The 22,087-nt window shown below is 46.0% G+C and overlaps 1 protein-coding gene across 4 annotated transcripts in view; it reads right to left on the bottom strand.

Moving 5' to 3' along the window:
* Nucleotides 1-22,087, bottom strand: part of MLH1 (mutL homolog 1) — a 50,466-nt gene that overhangs the window by 14,126 nt on the left and 14,253 nt on the right. For 2 of the 4 annotated variants that reach the window (XM_047740989.1, XM_047740998.1), the window contains exons 9-13: nt 20,956-21,068; nt 18,442-18,535; nt 17,387-17,540; nt 9,599-9,975; nt 7,865-8,013 (exon numbers count right to left, since the gene is read on the bottom strand). In XM_047740989.1, coding sequence (XP_047596945.1) covers nt 7,865-8,013; nt 9,599-9,975; nt 17,387-17,540; nt 18,442-18,535; nt 20,956-21,068 — 887 coding nt within the window. Of the gene's footprint in view, nt 1-7,864; nt 8,014-9,598; nt 9,976-13,197; nt 13,228-15,764; nt 16,410-17,386; nt 17,541-18,441; nt 18,536-20,955; nt 21,069-22,087 lie in introns of those variants that run through there. The other 2 variants (XM_047741009.1, XM_047741018.1) reach the window with 2 other exon arrangements.

A 22,087-nucleotide genomic window follows, 5' to 3' on the forward strand; every position in this document is an offset into this window, starting at 1 on the left:
TAGTAAAATTTACAAGTCTTAGCGACAGAAAATCCTGAAAGCAGCCCAGGACAAGAAGTCTGTAATATACCATGGTAAAAACATTAGATTGGCAGCAGACTTATCCACAGAGACCTGGCAGGCCATAAAGAACTGGCATGATATATTCAGAGCACTGAATGAGAAAAACATGAGCCAAGAATACTATATCCAGCTAGGCTATCATTGAAAATAGAAGGAGAGATAAAAAGCTTCCAGGACAAAAAATAACTAAAGGAATTTGTAAACACCAAACCAGCTCTAAAGGAAATATTGAAAGGGGTCCTCTAAGTAAAGAGAGAGCCTAAAAGTAGTAGATCAGAAAGGAACAGAGACAATATACAGTAATAGTCACCTTACAGGCAGTACAATGGCACTAAATTCATACCTCTCAATAGCTACCCTGAATGTAAATGGGCTAAATGCCCCAATCAAAAGACACAGAGTATCAGAATGGATAAAAAAACAAAACCCGGGGTACCTGGGTGGCTCAGTTGCTGGGTGTCTGCCTTCAGCTCAGGTCATAATCCCAGGGTCCTGGGATCGAGCCCCATATTAGGCTCCCTGCTCTGAGGGGAAGCCTACTTCTTCCTCTCTCACTCCCCCTGCTTGTGTTCCCTCTCTCACTGTCTCTCTCTGTCAAGTAAATAAAGTCTTTAAAAAACAAAACAAACAAAACACCATAACCCATCAATATGCTGTCTACAAGAAACTCATTTTAGACCCAAAGACACCTCCAGATTTAAAGTGAGGGGGTGGAAAACAATTTACCATGCTAATGGACATCAAAAGAAAGCTGGGATGGCAATCCTTAGATCAATTAGATTTTAGCCAAAGATTATAATAAGAGATGAGGAAGGACACTATGTCATACTCAAAGGGTCTATCCAACAAGAAGATCTAACAATTTTAAATATCTATGCCCCTAACATGGGAGCAGCCAATTATATAGACCAATTAATAACAAAAATCAAAGAAATACATCAACAATAATACAATAATAGTAGGGGACTTTAACACTCCCCTCACTGAAATGGACAGCTCATTTAAGCAAAAGATGAACAAGGAAATAAAGGCCTTAAATAACACTGGACCAGATAGACATCAAAGATATACTCAGAACATTGCATCCCAAAGCAACAGAATACACATTCTTCTCTAGTGCACACAGAACATTCTCCAGAATAGATGACATCCTGGGTCTTAAATCAGGTCTCAACTGGTATCAAAAGATTGGCATCATTCCCTGCATATTTTCAGACCACAATGCTCTGAAGCTAGAACTTAATCACAAGAGGAAATTTGGAAAGAACCCAAATACATGGAGACTAAAGAGCATCCTTCTAAAGAATGAATGGGTCAACCAGGAAATTAAAGAAGAACTGAAAAAATTCATGGAAACAAATGATAATGAAAACACAATGGTTCAAAATCTGTGGGACACAGCAAAGGCAGTCCTGAGAGGAAAATATATAGTGATACAAGACTTTCTCAAGAAACAAGAAAGGTCTCAAATACACAACCTAACCCTACACCTAAAGGAGCTGGAGAAAGAACAAGAAAGAAACCCTAAACCCAGCAGGAGAAGAGAAATCATAAAGATCAGAGCAGAAATCAATGAAACAGAAACCCAAAAAGCAAAACAGAACAAATCAACAAAACTAGGAACTGGTTCTTTGAAAGAATTAATAAGACTGATAAACCCCTAGCCAGACTTATCAAAAAGAAAAGAGAAAGGACCCAAATAAATAAAATCATGAATGAAAGAGGAGAGATCACAACCAACGCCAAAGAAATACAAACAATTATAGAACATATTATGAGCAACTATACACCAGCAAATTTGACAACCTGGAAGAAATGGGTGCATTCCTAGAGACATATAATAACTACCACAACTGAACCAGGAAGAAACAGAAAACCTGAACAGACCCATAACCAGTAAGGAGATTGAAGCAATCATCAAAAATCTCCCCACAGGGACACCTGGGTGGCTCAGTTGGTTAAGCAGCTGCCTTTGGCTCAGGTCATGATCCCAGCGTCCTGGGATCGAGTCCCACATCGGGCTCCTTGCTTGGCGGGGAGCCTGCTTCTCCCTCTGCCTCTGCCTGCCATTCTGTCTGCCTGTGCTTGCTCTCTCTCCCTCTCTCTCTGACAAAAAAAAAAAAAAAAAAAAAAAAAAAAATCTCCCCACAAACGAGCCCAGGGCGAGACGGCTTCCCAGGGGAATTCGACCAAACATTTAAAGAATTAATTCCTATTCTCCTATAATTGTTCCAAAAAATATAAATGGAAGGAAAACTTCCAAACTCATTTTATGAGGCCAGCATTACCTTGATCCCCAAACCAGACAAGGATCCCATCAAAAAAGAGAATTACAGGGCGCCTGGGTGGTTCAGTGGGTTAAGCCGCTGCCTTCGGCTCAGATCATGATCTCAGGGTCCTGAGATCAAGTCTCGCATCGGGCTCTCTGCTTAGCATGGAACCTGCTTCCCTCTCTCTTTCTCTGCCTGCCTCTCTGCCTACTTGTGATCTTTCTGTCAAATAAATAAAATCTTAAAAAAAAAAAAAAAAAGAATTACAGACCAATATCCTTGATGAAAACAGATGCGAAAATTCTCACCAAAACACTAGTCAATAGGATCCAACAGTACATTAAAAGGATTATTCACTATGACCAAGTGGGGTTTATTCCAGGGCTGCAAGGTTGGTTCAACATCCGCAAATCAATCAATCTGATACAATACATTAATGAAAGAAAGAACAAGAACCATGTGATACTCTCAATAGATGCTGAAAAAGCACCTGACAAAGTACAGCATCCTTTCCTGATCAAAACTCTTCAAAGTGTAGGGATAGAGGGTACATACCTCAATATCATCAAAGCCATCTATGAAAAACCCACTGTGAATATCATTCTCAATGGTGAAAAACTGAGAACCTTTCTGCTAAGGTCAGGAACATGGCAGGGCTATCCACTATCACCACTGGTATTCAGCATACTACTAGACGTCCTAGCCTCAGCAATCAGATGACAAAAAAAATTAAAGGCATCCAAACTGGCAAAGAAGAAGTCAAACTATCACTCTTTGCAGATAATATGATACTATATCTGGAAAACCCAAAAGACTCCACTCCAAATCTGCTAGAACTTGTACAGGAATTCAGTAAAGTGTCAGGATATGAAATCAATGCACAGAAATCAGTTGCATTTCTTTAAACCAACAACAAGACATAAGAAAGAGAAATTAAGGAGTCAATCCCATTTACAATTGCACCCAAAACTATAAGATACCTAGGAATAAACCTAACCAAAGAGGCAAAGAATCTATACTCAGAAAACTATGAAGTACTCATGAAAGAAATTGAGGAAGACACAAAGAAATGGCCAAGTGTTCCATGCTCACGGATTGGAAGAACAAATATTGTGAAAATATCTATGCTACCTTAAACAATCTCCACATTTAATGCAATCCCTATTAAAATCCCATCCATTTTTTTCAGAGAAATGGAACAAATAATCCTAAAATTTATATGGAACCAGAAAAGACCTTGAATAGCCAGAGGAATATTGAAAAAGAAAGGCAAAGTTGGTGGCATCACAATTCCAGACTTCAAGCTCTATTACAAAGCTGTCATTATCAAAACAGTATGGTACCGGCACAAAAACAGACACATAAATCAATGGAAAAAAATAGAGAGCCCAGAAATAGACCCTCAACTCTACAGTCAACTAATCTTCGACAAAGCAGGAAAGAGCGTCCAATGGAAAAAAGACAGTCTCTTCAACAAATGGTGTTGGGAAAATTGGACAGCCACATGCAGAAAAATGAAACTGGACCATTTCCTTACACCACACACAAAAATAGACTCAAAATGGATGAAGGACCTCAATGTGAGAAAGGAATCCATCAAAATCCTCAAGGAGAACACAGGCAACAACCTCTTCGACCTCAGCCGCAGCAACTTCTTCCTAGGAAGATCACCGAAGCTGAGGGAAGCAAGGGCAGAAATGAACTACTGGGACTTCATCAACAAAAGCTTTTGCACAGCAAAGGAAACAGTTAACAAAACCAAAAGACAACTGACAGAATGGGAGAAGATATTTGCAAACAACGTATCAGATAAAGGGCTAGTATCCAAAATCTATAAAGAACTTAGCAAACTCAACACCCAAAGAACAAATAATCCAATCAAGAAACGGGCAGAGGACATGAACAGACATTTCTGCAAAGACGACAACCAGATGGCCAACACACACATGAAAAAGTGCTCCACATCACTCAGCATCAGGGAAATACAAATCAAAACCACAATGAGATACCACCTCACACCAGTTAGAATGGCTAAAATTAACAATTCAGGAAATGAGATGCTGGCGAGGATGCGGAGAAAGGGAAACCCTCCTACACTATTGGTGGGAATGTAAGCTGGTGCAACCACTCTGGAGAACAGCATGGAGGTTCCTCAAAAAGTTGAAAACAGAGCTACCCTATGACCCAGCAATCGCACTACTGTGTGTTTACCCTAAGGATACAAATGTAGTGATCCAAAGGGGTACACGCACCCAAATGTTTATAGCAGCAATGTCCAGAATAACCAAACTTGGAAAGAACCCAGATGTCCATCAACAGATGAATGGATAAAAAAGAAATGGTATATATATACACAATGGAATACTATGCCGCCATCAAAAGAAATGAAATCTTGCCATTTGCCATAACATGGATGGAACTAGAGGGTATTATGCTTAGTGAAATAAGTCAATCAGAGAAAGACAATTATATGATCTCCCTGATATGAGGAAGTTGAGAGGCAACATGAGGGGTTTGGGGGGTAGGAAAAAGGAATAAATGAAACAAGATGGGAATGGGAGGGAGACAAACCGGAAGAGACTCTTAATCTCAAAAAACAAACTGAGGGTTGCCAGGGGGAAGGGAGTAGGGAGAGGGTGGTGGGGTTATGGACACTGGGGAAGGTTTTTGCTATGGTGAGTGCTGTGAAGTGTGTAAACGTGGCGATTCACAGACCTGTACCCCTGGGGCTAATAATACATTATATGTTAATTAAAAAATATAAAAATATAAAATTAAAAAAAAAAAGGGAGTCACCTCCCAGGCAGCTCCTCTTAGTCACGTACACACTGCCTCAGCAAATACCTGCTGAGTCCACCTGCCAGGCCCTCTGTGGACAGCGAGGGCGAAGCAGGGCCAGAAACGATCCCTGCACGGACAACACACTGATCGAACAGTCACAGAAACGAGCATGACAAGGAACTTTGGTACCAGAAGAGCTTCCCTTACTTCTCTCCTGGGCTGGGGGCACAGTGAGCCCCTGTGGGGAGCAGCCAGGCCGTTGGTCTGTTAAGGAAAGTGGCCCACCTCACCAAATTGGGGCTTCAGGGCACTCCCTACATAGCCTTCACTCTGAAGAAAAGCAGCCTCCCCCACCTGGGGCCACGGACATGAGGTACATGGCAGCGGGCAGGAGCCCCAGCCCACGGACATGGAGGCCTGGGCTTCCGAAGCACACATGTGTTCTCAGATGCTCATCATGAGGGCCCAGTGAAGCCTTCAGCAGTGCTATTGTGCCACAGGCCAGGCCCCAAAACAGTGAACAAAGTCCTGCTAGGGAGGGAATGGGGTAGCTGGCAGAAGCGCCGCACAGCCCATCTGGCTCACTCTGTTCCCATGTCACAGACACTATGCCTTCTGTGAGACCCGACACGCCTAAAACACCAGTCTTGGGGCGGGGATCCTATCCCAAGGGGCACCTGCCCACGCAGGCAGCCAGTTTGTTTAGCCTGAGTCCTGGGCCAGCCACCTCGTGTGCAAGCCGTGCCAGTCATCACCCGCCCTTGGCGACGTGTGTCCTGGGCCCGTTTCTGATTGCTGGGATGTTCCAACTCATCTGTCCTCTCCCGTCCTCTCCATCTTCCACTCCCTGTCCTCAACTTCAAAACAGCTAACAGCTGCCCTGCCTCCCTCACAAGGCGATTCTAGAATTAAATGGGACAACATGTACAAACACACAGTTTGGGAACATTTAGAGTCACCTGGGCCTCAGCAATGGACGCTGATCCAACCTGACACAGGTGTATTTGACACTGCACTGGAAATAGTGCACAACTAGAGAGAAATTTCTCCAAACTCTAACTTTAAGTAGCCTATTTTACATAAGGGATACAAACCCTAAAGGAAGACTCAGTAAATTCCAAATCTGAGGGAGGCCTTCAACTGAAACTACTGTGAGCAAGCCTGCTAAATAAATCAAGGAACAGCCCACCTCATTTACATTGTTTCAAATGCTTTTAAAAGCTCCCAGCTTGAAAGCCAATAAACGGAAGTAAAGACCAACTGGACCAAACCTTTGTGGAAACCAAAATCAGAGGCCAACTGGCAGCTACTTCCATGACTGGCAAGACCTCAGTTACAGAAAGCTTTTACTCCTCCCACGTGTAGAGACACCTACGGCTTTGCCCACGTGCGGACAGAGGCCTAGAGTGCTGAGAAAAGAGAGAAGGAACAAGGAAAGGCAAACTGAGGCCTTCCTGAATTCGTTCAAACAAGGGGTGACTGGGACAGAGAAAACTGTAAGGGGCCAGCCACTGAGTCGTAACAGACTGGGGCACCTGGGAGGCTCACAGTTGGTTAAGCACCTGCCTTTGGCTCAGGTCACAGTCTCTGGGTCCTGGGACAGATCCCCACATGGAGCCCCACATGGAGCCCTGCACTGGGCTCCCTGCTCAGTGGGGAGTCTTCTTCTCCCTCCTCCATTCCCCCTCTCTCAGCTTGCGCACACACACTCTCTCTCCCTCAATAAAATCTTAAAAAAAAAAAAAAAAAGAAGAAGGTGGAGGATTAGTGTGAAAAGTGCTAACCTGCTCCGTGGCTGCTCAGGACTTTATAGGCTAATCTAGGTTGTTGTATTTCAAGACACGGTGCTGGAACATAACTATTTTAATCAGGAAATGTGTTAAGAGCTGAAACGTGGAAAGGCCGTGACTAAACCGTGTAGACTCAAGTGCAGAGCTGCCGTCTGGAGCCAGGAGCTGTGCCGTGTACACTTGGAGCACGACTGTCTGACTCCTCTGGTGCGGATGGCTTTTTGGGCCAAGCCATTGTTCTACTTACTCCTCAATCCCTGCTCAGCTGGGGCCATGACTAACTCCCTTTAATTCCTAAAACCATGTTAGCTGGTTTTGAAGTGACAGGGACCAACGTGGAGCTCTATACGCAAGTATTCTGAAAAGCTCTTTCTGAGGAAAGTGATATTGATTTATGGCTTTGTCTTCTGCATATAAAAATACCTATTGCCTCCTTACTCTGTAAACAAGTGTTTTATGTTTTATCTCTAATCGGCACAATCATTTTCAAGGGTAAAATTAATCCCATTAGAGATGAGGAAGAATTGAGGCACAGCCAGCATTAAGTCACAAATCCAAGGTCACACAGTGGAAGTGGTAGTGCCAGGATATCCACTCGGGGCCCTGCAAAGCCTGCATGCTTTAGAGAGAGTATGCTCCACTCAGGCCACAGATTAGAATCTTGTATCATAGCACTTTCAGCTAAAAAACAAACTCAAGATTATGTAGATGACTCTTTTACTCTGACTGTTAGGGTTCAGTGAGAATACCGATCAATTATAATTAAAACCAGAGAATACCTTTTCCCCTTCCCTCCCAGTTGAAAATCGTCTTTCAGCAGCTGCTGCTGCGGGTGAGGGAAGGGAGGTGTGCTTGGCACGCTGGAGGGGCCACCCTACCGTCAACACTCTCTGCATTTGCTAAAACTTGACCTTAGCAGTTCTGGCCCATAGGCCCCAACAGACGTTGGCACTTACGTACTCTCATGTCCCCGTGCGTTAATTTCTTCCTGGAGACTCAGCACGCTGGTGAGGTTGATGATCCTCCGCCGAGGGGTACACGCTGCTGTCATTTCCTTTCGGGAATCATCTTCCGCCATTTCTACATCAGAGCTTTCCCGGGGCCTCTTTCTGCAATGAAGGAGCTGCAGATCATGACTATCCTTGAAAACTGGTTTTAAGTCAGCCAAATTTTGTGTATTGCATTTTGGAAAGGGGAGCAGCGTCTCGTGCTGGCTCTGCACATCTGGGGTGGGGTCCTTGTGCGGGCAGCAGACCAGCAAGATCAGTCTGTTCTCTGCCCCCCCACAGACTGGATGACCCTGAGCCCCCAGCAGCCAGCCCCTGTGCACAGCAGGACTCTGGAGTCACCTGCCCTGTGCAGCTGCAGGGCCCTGCGCGTATACGCCCACCATATCCTGCTCGTTCAGTCCTCCATCAGTTATAGTGCCAGCTGCATGTGACCATGCACCAGAGAGACAAGGTGCCGGCCGCTGCCATGCTTACTTTCCAGCTGGGGAGTCAGAAAGCCACAGAAGAAGGATCATTTGAAGCAGCAGAAAATGCTAAGAAGAAAAGTAAACAAGTTATCAGCTTGATGGGGCAGTGAGAGGGCCTCTGGCAAGAGGGGATGTGTGAGGCAGTCTTCCGAGGCCCTGAGCACAGGGAGAACAAAGTGGGGGAGCTCAGGCAGTTCAGGCCAGCCACAAAGCAGTGTGGATGAGCAACCTACAGGAGAGGGAAAGTGGGGGGCTAAAGGGGGGACATGGCAGGTGCACCCAAGTGCAGGGGAAACACTGGTTTTCAGCTGAGGTGTGATACAATCTCATTTCTGATGTCAGGGATTTCTTTTGACTGCTGTATGGTGAAGAGCTAGTGGTGTTACCTCCCCTGGTGACAGAGACATGTAACCCTGCCCTGCATGAAATGAGATAGTGTACGTGAAGCTTCTGGCACAGAATGGGCTCCCTCACAGGTTGCAGCACCCTTGAGGATTCCCTGGAGACAACCCTACACGTCGTCTTGCTAGACTGACTTGGCAATGACCAAACTGGAGTCAAGTAACTCGTCCAAACCCCGATGGCCACTCAGTCCTGGGGTTTGGGGGCCAGTTGCCATGCAGAAGAGAAGTCCTAGGCGAACGCCTTCACCCCAAGCCTGCTAGGGAAGGAGCAGCGGCCTGGGCTCCCTGGCTCGGCGCTGGGCCCCTGACACCCTGTGAAGAGTGTCCGGGGGAAGGCAGGGAAAGGACAGGCACTGCTGCCATCCACCTTCTCCCACTCTCACGGCCAGCCCCCCGGCCTTAGGGCCTTCATAAGTTGAACCAAGAAATGTGTTGTTCCTGAGAGGAGTGGAAGCAGCTTTGAGTGGGATGAGGGAGAATCCTCTAGATATTTTAGGGTTCTCTCTAGCCACCTCTGCTATTGAGGCGTTATCAAAATCCCCTACTAAAAATAAAAGATAAATCTTACTTTTTTTCTGATGTGTGTCTAACTCGCACTTGGAACCATGGACTTTTAAGATATCTCAAAGGCCACTAAGTGGGGGACTCTCAAGCCATGGTCAAAGGCAGACAGTGCATAAGGCAGAGCAATGTCCCACTGGAGGCAGGGCAGGTCAGGCAGAGAGAAGCAGCAGGTGGTTCATGCCAAGTCAAGCCAGAGGTGGTTTCAGGAAAGAATAGCAGAGGAAGGCTGCACTCCCCCCAAGTCCATACCTGGGGTTGCCCGGGCTGGAAGGGGGCCCTCTCCTCTCTGACATTTCTGAAGTCCCCTCTGTTGCATCTTCCTCTGTGCCCTGATTTGTGGCAGACGCTTGAGCAGGCTCTGGGAGTTCAAGCATTTCCTCATCTTGCTGTCCAGGCCTGCCACTGGAAGCATCGGTCCTGTCTTCTGGAACAATGGCCTGAGGCTGACTGGACAGAGCCTTGCTCATGGGTTGCAGAAAGGCATCGAGCTTCTGTTCCCGTGAATCTGTGCGGACCATCTGGTGGGCATAGACCTTGTCACCACTTCCAGAAGCAGATGAGGGGGTCACACCTGTTGTGGATTTAACCACCTCCCCGGAGGGGCCAGCAAGACCTGGTAGTAAAGTCTATGTCAAAAAAGAAGGTAATGGGTTAAAAAAATTTTTTTAAATAAGATTCCTAGCCACTGTGATTTTTCAAGCTCAACGGCATTTATATGATACAGATTCACTTTACGTTTTTGCTGAACCCTTCTTATATGTTTCAATAAAGTAGAATCCATCTAGGAAGAAGGAAAAAAAGAAGGCAGCAGTGGGACGATTCAGAATATGAAACCAATAAGTCCAGGTCCCAGGGGCGCCTGGCTGGCTCAGTGTGCAGAGCAAGCGACTTTCTCGATCTTGGGGTTGTTAAGTCCAAGCTCCACAATGATTGTAGAGAATAGTTAAAAAAATAAAATCTTTAAATGGGGCGGGGGGGCGGGGGAGTCCAGATTGCAAAGTGGAGCAACATTGGAGAAAGAAACTAGAACCAGGTTTAATCATCATCACCGAAGTATTAATATAGAAGCAATTCTGACTAAAACTTGAAGTTTAAAAGATACACCAGTAAAAATACAAAAATTCAGAAAAATCCCTATAATTTAAAAATTGTTTTGAAATGGGGAATATTAGCGCAAAGTTCTCATATTTTTGTCTGCTTTTTTTTTTGTTGCTGGCATAAGAGGATTTCATTTTTTTATTGAAGTAATTTATTTCATTTTTTATTGAAGTAAAATATACATAAAATTTATCACTTAACCATTTTCAAGCATACAGCTCTGTGGCATTAAGTACATCACATCATTAGACAACCATCACCACTATCTATCTCTAGAACTTTTTCAATGTCCCAAACTGAAACTTTGTACCTATGAAACGGTAACTCACCATTCTCCCCTCCCCACCAGCTTGTGGCAGCCACTGTTTTGTCTGTTTTTAGATATACACATTTCCTAACTCTGTCCACTGGAAAGGCCTAAAGCCAATGACCACTCAGCAGGAATAAGGACCCCCGATCCCAGATTTTAGTCTCTAAATACCATCCCCACTAAAATAAACCAGAGTTCCTTGAGAAATGGTCAATTCCAGTGCCTGGGATGGGAAAGCCTACAACATCTTTTCTTGCCAGAAACAAGGAAACCATCAAAGACTAATGGAATTGAGTCAAAAGGACAAGAGCACCAGTTTGAAGGGGTTTGTTGGTCTAAGATGGGATAATTTGAGGATCCAAGAGAAAAATGACTGTAATTAACTAAATTGTATTGCTTTGTTAACAGCTATCATAAAATATTAAGAGAAAAAGAAAAAGATGGGGAGGGAAAGAGAAAGATGGAGAGGACAAAGTCATTAAACATCACTGGAGATCACTAGGACATGAACACATTCCTTTGCAAACTGATAATTAAAGTGACAGAACTCAGCATTTACCCTTACTTTCTAGTGTGAACTGTATTTCAGGATAAACAAAAAGCTCTAACAAATGAGGGAAAGTTATTGTATACAGAAAAATTATAATGAATTAACAGAAAAAATGACAGAATCAGAAAATCATAATCTTGCAATCTTACTGAAATAACTGATTCAGGTAATGGTCGTCAATGAATGGTGAAACCATTAAGCTAAATATTCCTGGGGAACTTGACAATGAAGGAAACAGGCTGTTACTAGCTAAACCCACAGATGAGCCTTATCACCAAAATGACATAACAAGTCAGTATGCGCCTCCTGCTGGGGCGTGACAGAAAGTACATGGCATCATCTATCAAGAATTCTCACACAGGGGCGCCTGGGTGGCTCAGTGGATTAAAGCCTCTGCCTTCAGCTCGGGTCATGATCCCAGGTTGCTGGGATCGAGCCCCACATCGGGCTCTCCACTCAGCAGGGAGACTGCCTCCTCCTCTCTCTCTGCCTGCCTCTCTGCCTACTTGTGATCTCTGTCAAATAAATAAATAAAACCTTCAAAAAAAAAAGAATTCTCACACAGAAATCTCATTCACAAATCTGAACGTAATCATGCCAGTTCATAGGAATTCCCAGTTTACAGGAAATGTGGAGGATTAGAACAAGTTAAATGATACTAAGAAGAAACAATCAGCCAAACAGAAATGTGCATTTTTCCACAGGAAGCCTTCAGAATAAGCCAAAAGGAACAACAAAAAAGAATACAGATTTAAAAGACAACATCTAAATATGGGGAATGGAACTTAACCTAATACATATTTGAATGAAGCTACTTTATAAAAGGATCTTTTTTGGACAGTTGGGACATTTGAATATGGACTAGATATTAAATGATAATATTATTAATTTTGTTATGTATAAAAAAAGACATTGTAATTATACAAGGAAAAAATATTTTAAAATGCATAAAATACTAGGGAAAAAAGTAAATGCCTGAAATGCAATTTAAAATATTCTCTTCCCTTCAGGTGCCTGGGTGGCTGAGTCAGTTAAGCATCTGACTCTTGGCTTCAGCTCAGGTCATGATCTCAGGTCATGGGATCGAGCCCCCATCTGGCTCCGTGCTCAGTGCAGAGTCTGCTTGAGATTCTCTCTCCCTTTCACTGCTCCTCCCGTTTGTGCACGCTCTTTCTCTCTAAAATAAATAAATCTTTTGAAAAGCAAGCATACTTCACATCACTTGCCATCAGGGAAATACAAATCAAAACCACAATGAGTTTTTCACACCATTAGAATGGCTAAAATGAAGACAGGGAACAACAAATGTTGGTGAGGATGCGGAGAAAGGGGAACCCTCTTACACTGTTGGTGGGAATGCAAGCTGGTACAGCCACTCCAAAAACCAGTATGGATGTTCCTCAAGAAGTTAAAAAGAGGGGCGCCTGGGTGGCTCAGTGGGTTAAAGCCTCTGCCTTTGGCTCAGGTCAGGATCCCAAGGTCCTGGGATCGAGCCCCACATCGGGCTCTCTGCTCAGCAGGGAGCCTGCTTCCTCCTCTCTCTCTCTCTGCCTGCTCTCTGTCTACTTGTGATCTCTATCTGTCAAATAAATAAATAAAATCTTAAAAAAAAAAAGACCTTAGTATCAATTTTTTAAACACAAACAAAAAGAAGTTAAAAAGAGAACTTCCCTAAGATCCAGCAGCTACACTACTGGGTTATCTACCCCAAAGATCCATATGCAGTGAAAAAATGGGACACATGCATCCCAATGTTCATAGCAGCAATGTCTACAATAACCAAACTGTGGAAGGAGCTGAGATGCCCTTCAACAGATGAATGGATAATGAAGATGTGGTTCATATGCACAATGGAATATTACTCAGCCGTCAGAAAGGATGAATACCTACCATTTACATCAACATGGATGGAACTGGAGATTATGCTCAGTGAAATGAATCGATCAGAGAAAGGCAATTATCACATGGTTTCACTCACATGTGGACTGTAAGGAATAGTGCAGAGGACCACAACGGAAGGGAAGGAAAACTGAATGGGAAGAAATCAGAGAGGGAGACAAACCATGAGAGACTCTGGACTCCAGGAAACAAACAGAGGGTTGCAGAAAGGGAAGTGGGAGAGGGGATGGAGTAACTGGTGATGGCACTGAGGAGGGCACGGGATGTGATGAGCAACGGGTGTTCTATGCAACTAATGAATCACTGACCATTACATCAAAATATGAATGATGCATCATATGTTGGATAATTGAAGTTAAATTTAAAAAAAAGTAAAAAACGGGCGCCTGGGTGGCTCAGTGGGTTAAAGCCTCTGCCTTCAGCTCAGGTCATGATCTCAGGTCCTGGGATCGAGCCCTGCATTGGGCTCTCTGCTCGGTGGGGAGCCTGCTTCCTCCTCTCTCTCTGTCTGCCTCCCTGCCTGCCTCTCTGCCTGCTTGTGATCTCTCTCTCTCTGTCAAATAAATGAATAAAATATTTAAAAAAAAGTAAAAAACAAAAACAAACTAAAAAAACCACCACTCTTTTCCCTACCACCAAGTGGGAAAGGGAAAGAGAAAACAAATATGGCAAAATGATAATGGTTGCTGAAGCTGGGTGACAGGTACATGGATTATTGGTGTAATATCTACTTTTATGTGTACTTAGAAATATTCAATAATGAGCTAAATAATAAAAAGATAAACAGAGTAGCAAAACTGTTCAAAAAGGAGAAACCTCCCTTTGTGGAAAATGTAAAATCCTTCCAGTGTACAGAGGCAAATGAAGTGAATATAGTTGACCCTTGAACAAAGCAGACTTGAATGCTGTGGGTCCACTCACATGCAGAATTTTAATAATACGGGGCTGTAAATGTATTTTCTCTTCCTTATGATTTTCTTAGTCAACAGTTTTTCCTAGAATACTTTATTATAAAAATGCAGTATATAACACATTCACAAAATACATGTTAGTCAACTGTTTATGTTATCAGTAAGGCTTCTGAACAACAGTAGGCTAATAGAAGTCAAAGTTTTGTAGAGTTCAGATTTTTGACTGTCCAGAGGGTCAGTGCCCCAAGCCCTGCACTATGTAAAGGTCAACATTGTATTTGCCATTCGCCTGTGCCATAGCCACAGGAGCAGAAATTAACAGAACTACTTTGCAGATGGTCATTTTAAAGTCCAGAAAAGTGAAACACCTTGTCCAACAGGACAGAGTAGCAACAAACCCCAGGAGGCCCTGGGCTTCCTGATTTCCATACTGAATGGCTTCACCACAAACCAGGGCTTATGCCATAGGCCCTGGGCAGTGTGGTGCAAGACACAGGTGGGGAGTGGGAGAGAAGGTATTCTGATGCCCCCAGAGGAGTGGTGACAGCTCTGAGTTTGAACCCTGCCACCCAAAGCAATGCTCCAAGGCTTGTGCCACTACACCGACTAGCGTGGGGTGGGGAGGGGAGGCGCCTGATCCAGAAACCCACCTTCCTTCTGAAGACACACGGATCAGGACTATGCAGAATTCTATGGGGAAAGACAATGTAAGCTAACTAAATGAATCTGACTTGTGCAAAATAAGACAAGGAGGAAGGCAAGAAGTTCTTTGCCCAGTATGGCACACACTCCAGGACCTCCAGCAAAGCTCTTTCTTTCGATCTCAGTTAGGACAGAGCAAGGGATAACCACTCTGGCCCAGACAATGTGCTCCTCGTTTTCACCTCACACTTTCAGCCTGTCCGCCCACCCCGCCCCAGCCCCGCTCCCCGCCAGCCACACCTTTCCCAGGTCCGGGGCAGTTCCAGATCTTTAACCGTCTGTGAGTGGAGTTACCTCCTCTGCCCAGACCTGTCCCTGTTCTCCCAGATAGCCGCGGGGCCTCCACCATACGCCTCGGCCATCCTTGCCCCAATGTGACCACAGGATTCTTCATAAAGGGCACACTGGATTTTGTGGATTCCTGTCACACCAAAGCGTAAGCTCCTTAACATGCTGACAGAAGTGTCATCAGGGCTAGGACCCCTGCAGCCTCCTCTCTCCAGGGCCAGCTCCCCCCCCCACCCCCCACCGGGCCCACACACAGGCCTCCCCCCAGCTGCACATGAAAGCACCTGGGAAAACTCTAAAACTACTGATGCCGTCCACCCCCGCCCCCCCCAAGACTGATTTCTTGGTTTGGAGAAGGCCCAGGAAAGGGTGCTTTCTGTTTCCCCAGTGATCCTGAGGGCAGCCAGGGTAAACACTGGACCCACCGCATGGAACTTTCAGACCCTCAAGCACACGTCTTCCTGTCCCCCTCACCCCTCAGGCCTTCTCCTCACTGCTTCCTCTGCCAGAAACACTCTTTTCGTGCCTTGTTCCCTTTGCCCATCTCATTTGTACCCAGCCCTGGGGTCCCAGCCTCCGCATCCCTTCCCTTTCTTTCCTGACTGCCGAAGTCCAGGATAGGAGCCTTCCCCTGATCCCCCCCAGGTCCCTCTTTACCTCTCTCTCATGGGATGTATTCCCCAGGAGACCAGGAGCGCCTCCGTGAAGGCAGGTACCCAACAGGGTCTCGCCCACAGTGGGGGTCTCAGTGCACATCTGTGGGGAGGCAGAGGACGAGGAGCAGCAACAGATAGGAACCGAACTCCCAGTGACTGAGCACTTCCGGGGTATCACACACTGCTCTGAGAGCTGGGCCCACCAGCCCTACAGCACGTGTGTCCTCATCTCAACCATGGGCACCACACAGGTCTGTGCACCCATCACCTCTGCTGACTCGAGCCTCCTGTGGCACCAGGGGCCCAGCAAACCTAGCAGAAGACTGAGGGCTGGCTCCCAGCGAGCACTTCCTTCTGCCCACCTGCCACATACAAGTGGCTTCAGCAGCGACCCTCGGGCACTCACTGCCCAGTCTCTGCCCAGGCTCCAGAGGTGGCAGGGCTGCCCCTAGGGCATCCACTCTAACTACTTCGTGCCCATGCCATCCCCAGCGAGGGGCTTTCTGTCAAGGTTCCTGTGGGAAGCATAAACTGCCTCGTGAACTTAAAAAGTTTTCTTTTTTAAAGTAGACTCCCAGAAGCCCACTCTCTGCTTGCAGGACCCAGTGCTTCCATTTCTTTTCTTCTTCTTCTTTTTTTTTTTAATGGGAGGAGGAGGGGCAGAGGGAGACAGAGAGAGAGAATCTCCAGCAGGCTTCAGGCCCATTGTAGAACCTGATGCGGGGCTCAACCCCACAACCTTGAAACCATGACCTAAGCTGAAATTCAGAGTCAGATGCTTAACCAACTGAGCCACCCAGGTACCCATCTGCGCGCCACCCCTGTCCCCACCGGCTCTTGTTTTCAAGGGGGTAAGAGGGTGGGGAAGGGGGATGTTTCTGTCTCCACAGTTCTGGGATTTGGTGTGCTTCTGAGCACACCTGCACCATGTGCTGCTGAGTATCACGTCATGTCAGAACTGGGATGGGACACTGCACATTGCATTATCCACCCATTTATTTTACAGATGGGCAACGTGAGGCCCCGGAGAGCTAGGAGTAGCTTAGAATCATAAGCACTTAGAACCTGGGTAATTCTGATAAGGTGGATGGTGCCAGGCCCTGCATCAAACACTTCTGCCTCCTGCTTGTCCCCACCCTCAGAGGTGAGGATGACCACTTCAGCCCTCACTGAGGGAGACATGGAGACCGGGGAAGGTGGGTCATGTGGTGGTAACCTAGGCCTGTCTGACATGCAAGGCCCTGCTCCTCCCACTGTCCCACTGCCTCCCTCTTCCCTGTGAATGTGGGCTCGGCCTCCTCCTGAACATCCCCAGGCAAGACAGATGCATGGAAGTGGTGCCCTATTCTGTTTCAGACAGCTTGTTTTCCCGAGAAGCCAGTCTATGGTCCTAGATGCAGGCAGAGTGAAACCGTGAGCCTCCTGACTCCAGGCCCAGGGACAACAGGATGATTTCACGGTTAGCTTAAAAAATGGAGATAGTACTAAAGGAAAACTTTCAGGTAATCCTTGGAAAGTCAGTCCTAAAGCAACAAGCAGAACTCTGGGCTCTTGAATCTGACAGGCCACATTTTTAGGTGAAGGTGAAAGCACCAGCCAGAGCTGGACAGATAGCACCCTCACCTGGGTGAAGTACATTCTGGAGGAGTTGGAGCCCAGGAGCTTACTCTCAATGTGCTGCTGCACCCGCTCCAGGATGCTGTCCTCATGCAGGAAGTGAACTTCGTGCTTTGTGGGGTGCACGTTGACATCCACGTTCTGGGGGCTGATCTCTAAACTGGCAGGAAGTAAAGCACACAACTATGTTGAGTGGTGGGGAGCGGGGAAAACAATTCTCACCAGCAGGCTTGTGGGGGTTCAAATGACACAGTGGTCAAAACTTCAGGGTCAAGTCTGAGTGACCTGGATTCTGAAGCTGTGCAACCTGGGGTCAGTGACATCATCTTCCTTTGCTTCAGTCTCCCCCTCTATAAGGTGGATAAAACATGTGGTGGGGCTTAAATTCATGCAAAACACGCTGTGAGTACCTGGCAAGTTTATTCCACGTCAGCTGTTACCATCATTCCAGAACTAGTAGAATTTCTTAGTGCGTGACCTGGGGTAAGCTACTTAACCCCTCTGGATGGGTTTTCTCATCTGTAACCATGAACCCGTTCCCTACCTACTTTCAGTGTTATGAGGATCAAAATAAGAATACACGTGGGAAAAGGTTCTATCATCAAAATGTAATGTAAAAGTCAGCTTAGAGGCCGTGCCAGCCATCACCTGACTGCCTTGGCTCCACATTCACCCTTCACTGTCTGCTCCATGACCACACGGTGAATCTGTGGCAGGAGGGGGCGCTGGAGGGACCGTGGAGGGGCAAGGGGCTTCTCTGCCAGGGAGGGGGCAGCTTCTGGCTGGTTCAGGGGCAATAGCTGTTATTCACCATTGTTTCACCAGCAAGGTGACTGGTACATAGGAGGCCCTCAGGGAGATTGCTGCATGAGTGAGTAAGTGAAGGGAAACTGCCCCTCACCTGCGAGAAAGGACAGAACATCCTTCACCATCCTGGCAGCGGTGATGGGATTTGCTCTGCTGGAGCCATGAGCAAGTCCATCTCTTTCAAAGAGGACAGCTGGACAGAATTCATTCCTTGTGAGTCTCTGAGTCTCGGCTGAGGAGCCCTGCAGCCTTACCTGAGGTACAGGAATGGGTGTGTGTTTTTGGGCAAATATGCGGCATACACTGTTTCAATGGCTTTTCTTAAAGAAGTTGACTCTACCAGACGATCTAGAAAATAAAAGGAAAGTAACCAGCTCAAAACTGTCCTGAAGGGAGAGGTAACAGGCGCACATTCATACCATGACTGCAATTACTCAGCAGAAACACTTCTGGAGCAACATCCATAGCAGATCCTAGGAAAGAGAGGTCTCTCTTAATGTGTCGCTATCCATGAGCATCTGGCTCTGGGCTTCGGGCTCTCTCCTCTCAGCCCAGCCGCAGGAACACGGGAGCACACTACGTTCTGCCTCCCCGCTTCCCTTCCCTCAGTCAGCCTGGGAGGGCTCCCTTTGCCCTTGCAGGGCATGGCGGGCAGCGCGCCGTCAGCTTAGACTTTTCATGCAGCACATACTCCCTGGCTGCCTATCACATATGCCATGGGCTGGGGGACAATACGCTGGTGACTACATGCACTCCAGTTCCAGTTCTGGTAAGCACCCCAGAGATGTGTGTGCTGAATGGATGTGTGCTGATGGAGCAACTAACTCTGCCCAGGGTGGGGGTGGGTTCAACAGTGGGGTATCCCAGCTGAGCAATGAGAGTAAGAAAGAGTTTTCCAGAGGCTCCTGGGTGGCTCAGTTGGGCGTCTGCCTTCAGCTCAGGTCATGATCCTGGGGATCCTGGGATCGAGTCCTGCATTGGGCTCCCTGCTTGGTGGGAAGCCTGCTTCTCCCTCTCCCTCTGTCTGCTGCTCCCCATACTTGTACACACTCTCTCTCTGTCAAATAAATAAATAAAACCTTCAAAAAGAAAAAAAAAAAGGAAAGAGTTTTCCAGACACTTCATATTTAAGGTAATTTAGGAATGGGACAGGGCTGAAGGGGATGGGAAAACACTCAAAGCTGGGGGAAGTAAGACAAAAATCAGAGGAAAATCTATTTTCAGAAAATTGAGCCCTCCCTTCTCCCTGGACAGATGACCTGCCGGTGGTCCGTTCTCCTGGGTTGGCTGGTGTAGCCAAGGGTATATGCCCCATGGTTTTAGCTCCTCCGAGGGCCCCCCTACAACAAGGGTGCTGTGCTTGGTGACACATGCCTGGAGCACACAGGCCTGGAGCAGGTGTGGGCACCTGACAAGGGGATAGTCAGAGCCCCTCTACTGTGATTTCTGGGCTGGAGACACGCCGAAGGAGTGTTCCTTTTCCCACCACCTGAGCTAGAGCGCACATCATGGAGAGAACCAGATGACACACTCCAGAGTCTGGCCTCCGTGCTGCTGGGAACTTGGTGCGGTGAGCAGACTCGAAAACGCTGATACTGAACCCGTTGGGTAAGGAGCTCGCCAGCAGCACACACATGGGCTCCGCTTACACTGATTTCTGCTCACTTATTCTATCGCCAACACATGTGTCACAAAGCGGTATTCTTCAAGGTTAGAAAAACAAGGGAAAAACATTTCTGAGCCTTGATTAAAGCTAGCTTTATTAGAGATCAGACTTAAGTCCCTCTTAATGAGGTAGTTAAAAAACCCTACTAATATAATATACATCAGTTTAACAGGATGTGTCTATAAAATATTAACTCCCCTTTCCCTGTTTCTATATGGCCTGGAAACAGCTGTAAAACAAGGATAATCTGGGACACTTCTGGCTGGCTATCATTATATATGCAACAGGGGAATCTGCCATTTTCAATAGCAAGCCAAAAAACTATAAAATAATTACGAAGTGCTTTGAACAACAAAGGTAATGAATTTATATGATGAAAATGTAAGTACTAGACAAATGGCAAGATGAATGATGCATTTCTGTCTGGAAAATTAAAATGAAATCAGACCCATTGTGGCTCCCTGTCACACTCTTTCTAAACCATACTATAAGCAATTAAGTAAAAAGAAACAGAAGGCAAAATAGTATTTACTCAACAAGCAGCAATCATGTAAACAATATGCCTGCAGAGAGATAAAGACCAGAGAGGAATCTGACAAAAATCCAAATTCCTTTAGTTAATTTCCTCCCTGATTTCTAGTACTGTTCATTATATCATAAATAACTTTCTTTAAAAAGAAGAACCCCAAGGGGCTTAACATTCCATTTCTTTACTAATGACACTGCCTATACCCAAGGGACCCTCTCCCTGTGTCCTGCTGGGCAATTCAAACAGCGGACTCTAATATGAGAAGAAACATCTGCCTGGTGCCTGCTTGGAAGGCTCTGAGGCCAGCAGGGAAGGAAGCTGTTCAGGCTCACAAGGGTCTGTGATACTCTCTCCCAGAGGCAACAGCCACACTCTGCCAGTGGCCCCCCAGCAATGAGCATATTTCAGAGGGCTGAGTAGACTTAGCCTAGAAATTATAAAGGCTTCCTAATCAAGCCACACTTCAGCCTGAGGGTGCCCTGTGTGGAATCAAGCCTATGGATTCGGAATTTTTCCACGGTCCCATAAACTTCCCTGTGGACAGACTTCCCCACATGGTTCTTTCTCACTTACGGTTGATGAAGAGTAAGAAGATGCACTTCTTCACTGAGTAATTTGCATTGGATATGTAACCATTCATTTTGAAGGCCAGGGTTTTATCCTCACATCCAACTTCTATCAGTTCTCTGGTTGAAAAAGAGAAATTTTGAGGGTCTTTAATGGAAAATTCAAACAGTATAAAGATTCAGTTGGAAAACTCAGAGCTCCTTCATAAACTAACCCTGCCAAATAAGGACTCCTGAGACTTGGTTTGATGAGGTCCTCTGGGCCCACCCATCCATCCATCTGGCTGTTCCTCCACCTACCCACTTACTCACCCTATCACTGTTTTCAAGCACTTCTGTTCTAAGCCAAGCACTGCTCGGACTGCTGGGACATAATGACAAATCCAAGCTCTGAGACCTTATTTCACTGAAACTTTTGTGTACCTTAGTAACTCAACCCCAAAGATGAAATTCCAAAAGGACTCATTTCTACTGAATCCCTTACTGTCTGAACAGCACCAAAACGGGGCTCCAGTGTGGTGTCCTCAGGGCTGTACTTATGGGGAGGTGAGGTTAATGGGTGAAAGGTGGTTCTCACATAAGCCACACTCGTCTCTGCGTGAGGATCTTCCTAAGCGTGGGTCCCCATGCCTGGAAAGCTCCTACTGATAGCTAGGTAATTCCTCCTTATCCCTTCTAGGTCTGGGCTTACTCCTTCGAAGAGCTTTCTCTGACTATCCCTCCCCCTGACTCTCAGAGATTCTCCTGTTGTGCTTTGTATTTTTCCTTTGAGACATCTAGCACAACCACTAATGAGTGGCATAATTATTTCACGTGTCTTTCCAACTGAAAAGGCATCCTCTGAGGGCAAGAGCACTTCTGCTTTACGTCCTACTGTATTTGTCAGCACAGTACCCGGCAAACAGTAAGCATTCATTAAGCATCTGTTGAACATGTGGTGCAAGACTGTTAAGCAGTTAATGTTTACAGAGTCTCTGAGCAGAAAATACAGCTTGCAGTGTTTCTCACATAAACCAGCAAACTCTTTCTTCCCAAAAATGTCTCAAGAGGCTGTTTTTCTGGAAACACCCTTTGGGAACAGCTGCTCTGTGTGATTTCTAATCTCTTATAGTCCCTAGGAAATTCATAATGACTAATTC

The sequence above is a fragment of the Lutra lutra genome, chromosome 1 (assembly GCF_902655055.1).
Source record: "Lutra lutra chromosome 1, mLutLut1.2, whole genome shotgun sequence".
NCBI classification, from domain to species: domain Eukaryota; kingdom Metazoa; phylum Chordata; class Mammalia; order Carnivora; family Mustelidae; genus Lutra; species Lutra lutra.